Consider the following 8082-nt stretch of genomic DNA (forward strand, 5'->3'; position numbering starts at 1 on the left):
CTGACGCGGGGGGCCGCGTTGCGTCCCGCAGAACACCTGTTCCCTGAGAGCGTCTCAAAAGAAATTCACTGAAAGTGGCTGCAGAGCCTGTGAACCTTTTCACCACGCCCGCCACGTCAGCGGGCGGGTGACGGTGACTCAATTAAAATAGACAAAAACAAAATCACAGTTCTTCCCAGAGGAAAGTGTATTTTCTCTGGGAGCCGTGACTCTTCGGTACAGCGTGCCGTCGACGGGAAACAAAGGTTCTGTGACTTAATCGTTTCCCATGTGCAGTGTAACCTTGGACGACCTCTGTCGTCCGAGGTTGATATGAGCGAGTTCTCTGATCATGTGCAAAAAAAAAAAAAAAAAGGAAACAATAAAAAAATAAAATAAAAATAAAAAGATGGACCCACATCACGCTCTGCCGGGGTCTGCCTGGTCCTGGAGCTCCAGGGGGCGGCCGGCGGGGGCCTCACCCCCGGCGGGCGGGGACCTCCGCCGCCGCAGCTTCCTGGAGATGAACTTCAGGACGGAGGGGCTGAAGGTGATGAAGACCCAGGGATCGATGATGGAGTTGAAGGACAGCATGCGCAGCGCCCAGAGGTCGGCGGCGTGGCGCTCCTCCCTCCAGCCCATGAAGTTGATGTACACCCGCAGCTGGAGGGGGCGGGGAGACACAAACGCATGAACAGAGAGACAGACAGGACAACGCGCGGGTCCGCACACAGACCGACGTGCAGAAAGACCAGAAAATGGATACAGACAGAAAGACGGACGGAGGGACGGACGGACACAGACAGATAGACGGTGAGGCGGACAGACAAGACAGGCGGGTACAGAGAGACTTAATAAATGGCAGAGGGATGAATAGGTAGAAAGGTCAGACAGACAGATGACCAGAGAGACAGGCAGAACAACATCCAGGTCCACACACAGACTGACGTGCAGTAAGACCAGTAAATAGGGAGACAGAGAGGCGGACAGACAGAGAGACGGACAGACAGACAGACAGACAGACAGACAGATAGACAGACAGACAGACAGACAGACAGACGGATAGACAGACAGACGGATAGACAGACAGACAGTGAGGCAGACAGTCAAGACAGACAGACAGACAGACAGACAGACTGAGAGCAAAAAAAGAAAGACAGTGAGGTGGACAGACAGGACAGCCAGGTACAGAGAGATAAAGGCCAATAATGGCAGAAAGATCAACAGGTGGAGAAGTCAGACAGACAGATGGCCAGAGAGACGGCAGAACTACATCCAGGTCCAACCACAGACGGACAGAAGGATAGACGGACACATGCAGAGAGACAGAGTGTCTGGCATAGAGGCGGACAGAAAGACAGACACATAGAGATGCAGACAGACAGACAGACAGACACCGGCGGAGGGAGGAAACCATCAAAACAGTCATCAGCACCGGTAACAGGATGGGTGAGGCACAGACACGTGGTTCACGAGGTTTTATTTATGATGTTACGTAATATTTTATCTTACAGTTGTACACCAATTATGAGAGTTGTTTTTTTTTTAAGTACAAGTACAATGTTTGAGAGCTTGCACCTCTCAGAACAAAATTCTAACAAAACAAAAAAAAAAAACAAGGATTTTACCAGTAAGGGGACGGAGCACACGACGAAGGTGACGGTGATGAAGACCAGGGGCAGGAGATGCTCCATCTCCTCGGTCATGGACCTGCGGGAGAACGCCGCGCTCCGGTGCGCCTTCTGTCTCCGGTGCATCTTCGCCAAGAAGCAGATGACGGACACGTTGCACCCCAGCGTGACCGTGATCATCACCAGCGTGAAGGTGGCGTAGAGCCCGGTGTACACCTCCCCGCTGGGGACGGAGGAGCTCATGTCGAGGAAGCACCAGGTCCCCGGGCAGTACTGCACGTAGGAGCCGAGGCCCACGAAGGGGAGCGCGCAGAACACCGCGCACACCAGGAAGATGAGCGTGATGGTGACGTACCCGCAGCGGGGGTCCAGGTTCCGTTCGTAGAAATAGGGGAATCCCAGGGAGAGGAACCTCTCCAGGGCCATGGCGCAGAGGATGGCCAGCGTGGAGAGGCTCAGCAGGGTCATGCTGAAGCCGAAGTAGGAGCACACGTAGCCCCTCATGGCCACCAGGGACCGGTCCCAGGTGTAGGACGCCAGCACCACCGGGCTCACGGACACGGTGCCCAGGAGATCCGTCACGACCAGCGCCGTGACCAGGATCCGGAACAGGGACGGGGCTTTCCTGCTCCTGCGCCGCAGCTCCAGCAGCGCCAGGGCGATGATGTTCCCCACGGCCCCGGCGACGAACATCACGGCGGAGGTGGTGGGGAGCCCGGACGCCACGGTGGTCCTCGTGTGGCAGTGGAGGGGGTCTGAGGTGTTCGGTGCCATAAGAGCCGGCCTCTAAATATTACGCACACTGAGATGGACCGAAGCCACGAGCGAAAGTCCCCGCGGCACAGACGTAACAGTGGCGGCGCGGGACTCCACGTGTCTTGTGAAATTGCAAGCGGCGGCAGAGGCCAAATGCTCCACCCAGCCCACTCCACAGCTGCTTTCCCACCGCTCGGTCCCCACGCAAAGCGAGCGACGCGCTGTTACGCACCGGCTGAGTCACGGGCGGACGAACTCCTCTGTGCGCGTTCCAGAAGCACTCGACCTCTTATGGAGAGCGGTAAACACGGAGGAGTCGTTTCGCTTCCACGGACTATAAACCGACAGCCAGAAGGAGGTGGCGTCATCCCGTCCTCCTGCGCGCCGTGCCTCAAAATGTGGAGCGCGTCTCCAAACATTTTACGCATCCGTTCCTCGTGTTGCCGGGTGAACGTTGCTCCGTCACCCCGTTGTTTAATGTTTGGGCCTGGCTGGGTTGAGCTTTTAAATGCAAAGTGGCTGCTTAGGAGGTGCTTGTGGGTGCCCCCGACGGTTTCAATCATCATATAACCACACTGCTTGAATTTGAAGCACCGGGAAATAAGAATCACAATTCTGGCCTCTACTGATCATTATCTTCATTGTTTCGTTTTTGTCGTTTATTGCATTTTCTATTCCCAAATGCAGTGAAACGATGGTAGATCGGAGTCAGTGGAGCATTTTGAAAATTTTAAAATTTCCGTGTTTGTTTTTGGCGGCACCCATAGCGAAAATGGGTAACTGCAGGTGCGTTTGTGGACCTCACTTCCCAGAGATCTAAAACAGTGTTGCCTGTGTGACGTCAGTCAGTCGGTAGTTGACTTCAGCACCTGCTGGGTGACTGCACCAGCTTGTGACTTGAACGCATGGCGGCAAAGTCGACACGGGCACCCGGTTCTAAACGCTCAGAGTACTGGAAATGCAAGGGCCTCCATCAGAGGGCCACGGGCTCAACCGCCTTTGTGTTACCTCACTCGGCGATAGACAGTGACTTAACAGACATTTATTCCCATGAAAATCTTTGAGACTGGCACATTATATTGGGTAAACCTAGAAATTCTTGATTTTTTTTAACTCACTGGAACAAGTTTATCCTGTTGCTCGTTTTTTCACTGTGCCTCTGAACTCTGCTGTGGCGAGGGATTTTCAGATTTAGTGCATGAAATTGAAATGGAGCACAATTTGCCTCCGGCTAAGGCAAGGCATTTGAAGAATGAAGGGATTCATTTTAAATAGCCATTGGACAATTATGCATATACCCGTAATTGTCCTCTGCACTTAACCATTTAACCCATCCTCACCCCTGGGAGCAGTGGTCAGCCGCAGTCGAGGGACAAAAACCAGTCCTGGAGCCAGGGCCTCAAGGGGAATGGCAGGAGTACAGAGAATTGCTGTTCCAGTGCACGCGAAGAGGATGTGCACCTCCAGGAACCTCCAGGCTCGGAGAGGCCGTCCAGGGCCGCGGCTGCGGCCGAGTCACAGCTCCGCTATCGGGCGCGGTGAATTTATCTTGGTATTTATGCTGCCAAACTCAGGTTTGGTTCCCAAATGGGCTCACTACCTTTGTAAAAGTGTGTAGGTGTGTTATGATACGTTGGATCAAGAAAACGCAGCAAAGTTAAAGCTTGACCTCACCAGAAACGAATTGTGAAGCTGCTTTGGTGATACTGAGCGGGAGGCCGACTTTGTGGACTTGAACTGGATGAACTGTTGTGTCTAAAATTAATTTCCGTTTCCATAACTTCATTCCAGTTCTGGTCGAGTTTCAAACAAGTAAATTCCCTCAAACAGAAAAGTCACTTTCGCCCTCTCCCTCCATCCATTCGACGCGGAGAAGCCCGAGACTTAATACCTTAGGACCCCATGTCATCACACGTCGCCGGTGTTTTCACGCCGCTGGCTTCTGGCTTCAGGAGAGGAGTTGTTTCTGTTTACAGACGTTAAATAAACTGTCCCCACACCATCGGTGCGTTGTTTAGGTGCGAGTAATCCGCAGCGGAGTGCGGTGGAGGGTCCGTCCAGGTCCAGGACATTTGCTTTGGGTGGACAGCCGAGCAGTGTGACTGCAGACGGCCAAGTCTGAACGGTCCTGACAGGGAAGGGGATGATTAAGTCGGACTTGGCCAGAACTCAGAGCCCTTGTTGTCAAATGATCGCCGGGCTGGTCTCCAAAGCTTTCAGGTCAACACTCCTCAGATGTTGTGCATAGACCAGTGGATATTGCGTGGACATACAGGATACGTAAACGTGTCTGCTCAGTCCGTTTGGGTCCAGTTTCCTGTTTTAGGGAATGGGATCGTTGTGCTGAACAGAACGTGCGCCGGCATGGCAGAGGGGTAGGCCTGGCTGCACACACTCCACTTATCTGGATAGTCTCCTGCGCCAATGTTAAAAGGTACCTTCTTTACCGCATTACACCTCTCTGTGCAACATTTTATAGACAGTTCCACCTGCACACAAGTTTATTGTAGAGAGAGGACGGATGGAACAAGCCGGGAGTAGATGGACACATGTCATGACAGAGGTTCTTGTGTGTGTGTGTGTGTGTGTGTGTGTGTGTTTGTGTGTGAGGATGAGTGATTTACCTGTCGCTCGTTGATTGCTCTGACGAGCAACAGGCAGTACAGCCACCTCTGATCCTGGGCCCAATTACCTAGACCCACGACAGGTGTGGCAGCTTTAACCGCACCACAACATACACAGAGGATATTATCTCTTTAGATATTACATCAACTTCCATGTGTATTCAAGGTCTTTTTGAGATTTGTGGCTGGCAGCAAATGATTTGCACTGTCGATTGAGTTGATTCTATTTCCTGTGTGTGAAGCTCTGACCGCTCCGCTTGTTCCTGTCTGGTGCTCGTCACAGGTTGGTGACGTGTGGTTGAACCCATTCATCTGAATGGCTGACATGTGACGGTGTTTAAGGTCTGCTGCTGGATCCATAAAGGAACCGTCGTCTATCTACAGGTGATTTTAAACTGATGCTGCTGGACGTTGTAGGATTTATCCCGCATCCGTTGATTCGGGAGAGTATATTGACATGGAGAACAGTGGGACACAGCAGGTCTGTCATAGTCACTGCGTGGCGGTTGTATTGTGGCTGTGCGTCCGGCAGATGGCGCCACGGACCAACTGCACGCGCACCGGCTCGCCTGAAGATCACGGTGGAATAATGGCTGCGGTGGTTCAAGTTCAATTCATGTTTCATAAAACTTTAAGGAAATGACAGGTCCCTTTGGAGTTAAAAACGGAAGTTGCGAGTTGAATGTAGGCGTTGACTTTAAACAGCCATCGTAACTGTTGTCTAGAATCTAACAAGTGGCTTTTAGCTTGAAGGTTCACCTTGTATTGACCTCTTTGTTCTTATGATCTCTGCTCTTCGCGAGAGAAGAATTGGAAGAAGTGTCGGATCTTTGTTGTAATCAATGAATCAAAAGCAAAACTCAAAACTGTTGGCCTTTCTGTAACGGACTAAACACGTCCAAGCGGGTTTCCCAAAAAGACGCATGTTGGATTGTTGGACACCCGGGCCTGAAGGAGCGTGCTGCTGCACCATGGCTCCTCGTTCGGACTAGCCCAGCTCGGAGGGGTTCAACATCAGGGTGGGGGACATGCAGAGGACTTTGAATGAGGTACAGTAACTCAAACTGTTTTCACGCCAGGGCTCTCACGCTCATTATTTGCTTCCAGCTTCAATATGATTTCTCCTTTTGCACTTTAAATAAGTTCTGACTCGACCTGATTGGTCCTTAAACCTCTTGGTCTTGCGGCTGTGACTTTCATATGCCCCCTTCTCTGTGTGTGTGTGTGTGTGTGTGTGTGTGTGTGTGTGTGTGTGTGTGTGTGTGTGTGTGTGTGTGTGTGAGTGTGTATAATTTGCAGCGGGCAACATGTCTCGCTCCCTCGCTGCTGTGACCGCAGCTTTTTAACGGCTCCAGCCACAGAACTGGAAGGCCTCGCTGCAAGGATGTTGACACGGCCTCGACCAAACAAGTCATTCAGATGCTCCCAGTCGCAGTCACCCAGAGACAGGAGCCATGTAATTTAACAACGATTTAACGGCCACAGCGCTTGGCTAGGGTGTGTGTGTGCGTGTGCGTGCGTGTGTGTGTGTGTGTGTGCGCGCGTGTGTGTGTGTGTGTGTGTGTTTGCCGGTGTAAGGAGTCAAAGCGGGGAAGCCTCTACCTCATCAGTATGAATCATACTAGCACCTTCTTGATCTCACACACAAACACAAACACACACCGCACACCAGCGCTCATCAAAAGACCAATTGAGTAGGAGGACAGTGTGTTGTGTGTGTGTGTCTGTCTGTGTCCGTGTGTCTGTGTCTGTGTGTGTGCACGTGCCTGTGTGTGTGTGTGTGTGTGTGTGTGTGTGTGTGTGTGCGCGCGTGTGTGTGTGTGTTCAGGTTTTTTTTTTGCAAGATTGGAGAAACCCATTGGGGGGCTGAGCAGTCAACCTTCATCATTGTGTCATCGCCTTCCGCTGCATCTCGCATCACGCACCAAATCCCACCAAGTCTTCGGTCATAATTGAATTGGTGTTGATCAAACAAATAACAGGTGTGTCTCACAACAAGGATCAAATGCCACTATGTCGCCCCAAAAGGATTATGAGCCGATTAGAAATGTTGTGATATGCGATAGATATTCGATATGGCACCTGCAAAGCATTAGCCTCTACGACGCTGAAACAACCCTTTTTTTATTCTCCTTCAAACGAGTAATGTAATGTAATGCAAAGTAAAAGCATCAACAGTAACAATACAGTTTGGGTACAACGACCAGAAGGGAGTTAAACACCTCGTGGAATGTTCAGTCTACACGTCCACAAGCTGTTTAACCACCTCTCCAGTATAAATATTATGTACAAAATCAAAATTTCCGTCAAAAGGTAGAATAAGCTGCCGTCTAATAAATATTTAACCCGCCCACCCACACACACACCCACACACCCACACACGCACACACACACACACACACACACACACACACACACACACACACACACACACACACACACACACACACACCTAGTTCCCGCTGCTGACCCTCTTCCAGCCCTGCAGAGAGTCGTGTTGTTCCACTGCAATAATTACATGTGGTTATGTAATTACTCTGTGCTATGCTAAGTAGAGGAGAGAATGACCCACAAGCCCAGACTGCGAATGGAAACTAGGGCTCGTTCCTGCCAAAATGACTGGTGTTTACATACCTCGCTCCCAAATATGCTTAAAAACTCATTGTTTCATGTGCCCTTGTATATTTACATGACAGCTCCCCATTCCGCGTGTCTTTAGAGTATGAATAATTACTCAGACAAATGTATAATGAATAGCATGCAGTACAAGGCTAAAGCGCAGCCATCTACTCCTGCTTTTGATTTCGATTCTGCTCTGTATGTACGTTGGGCCTGTAGCGGTATTTATTTGCGTGCCAACGTTAAACGCACAACTTGCCGGCACAGCCAGAATAGACAAATAAATAGACGTCTTGTTCAACAATTTTACGAGGGACCGCAGCGTTTTGAAACAGCCGTCCCGTACACTCCCAACGCTCCCCGCAACAATGAAAATAGCTCTTGAAGTGCAGCGAAACGCCACCAGACCACATGGCCCCGTTCCTGTAAATGAAAGGCTCCATATCCTAAAACAAACAGTTTGGGCTCCTCGG

The 8082-nt window shown here is 50.9% G+C and overlaps 1 protein-coding gene across 1 annotated transcript in view; it reads right to left on the reverse strand.

Annotated features, from left to right (window-relative positions):
• ptger2b (prostaglandin E receptor 2b (subtype EP2)) overlaps nucleotides 1-2384 on the reverse strand; it is a gene marked incomplete at its 5' end in the record, with an annotated part of 2569 nt that extends 185 nt beyond the window's left edge. Inside the window, 2 exons of the mRNA XM_080023946.1 lie at nucleotides 1-642; nucleotides 1608-2384. The exon at nucleotides 1-642 is cut by the window's left edge and continues 185 nt beyond it. Coding sequence (XP_079880072.1) covers nucleotides 400-642; nucleotides 1608-2384 — 1020 coding nt within the window. The 3' untranslated portion in view covers nucleotides 1-399. The remainder of the gene's footprint in view (nucleotides 643-1607) is intronic.
• Between the last annotated feature and the right edge of the window lie 5698 nt (nucleotides 2385-8082).

This window comes from Zeus faber, assembly GCF_960531495.2.
Source record: "Zeus faber genome assembly, chromosome: 2".
Classification (NCBI taxonomy): Eukaryota; Metazoa; Chordata; class Actinopteri; order Zeiformes; family Zeidae; genus Zeus; species Zeus faber.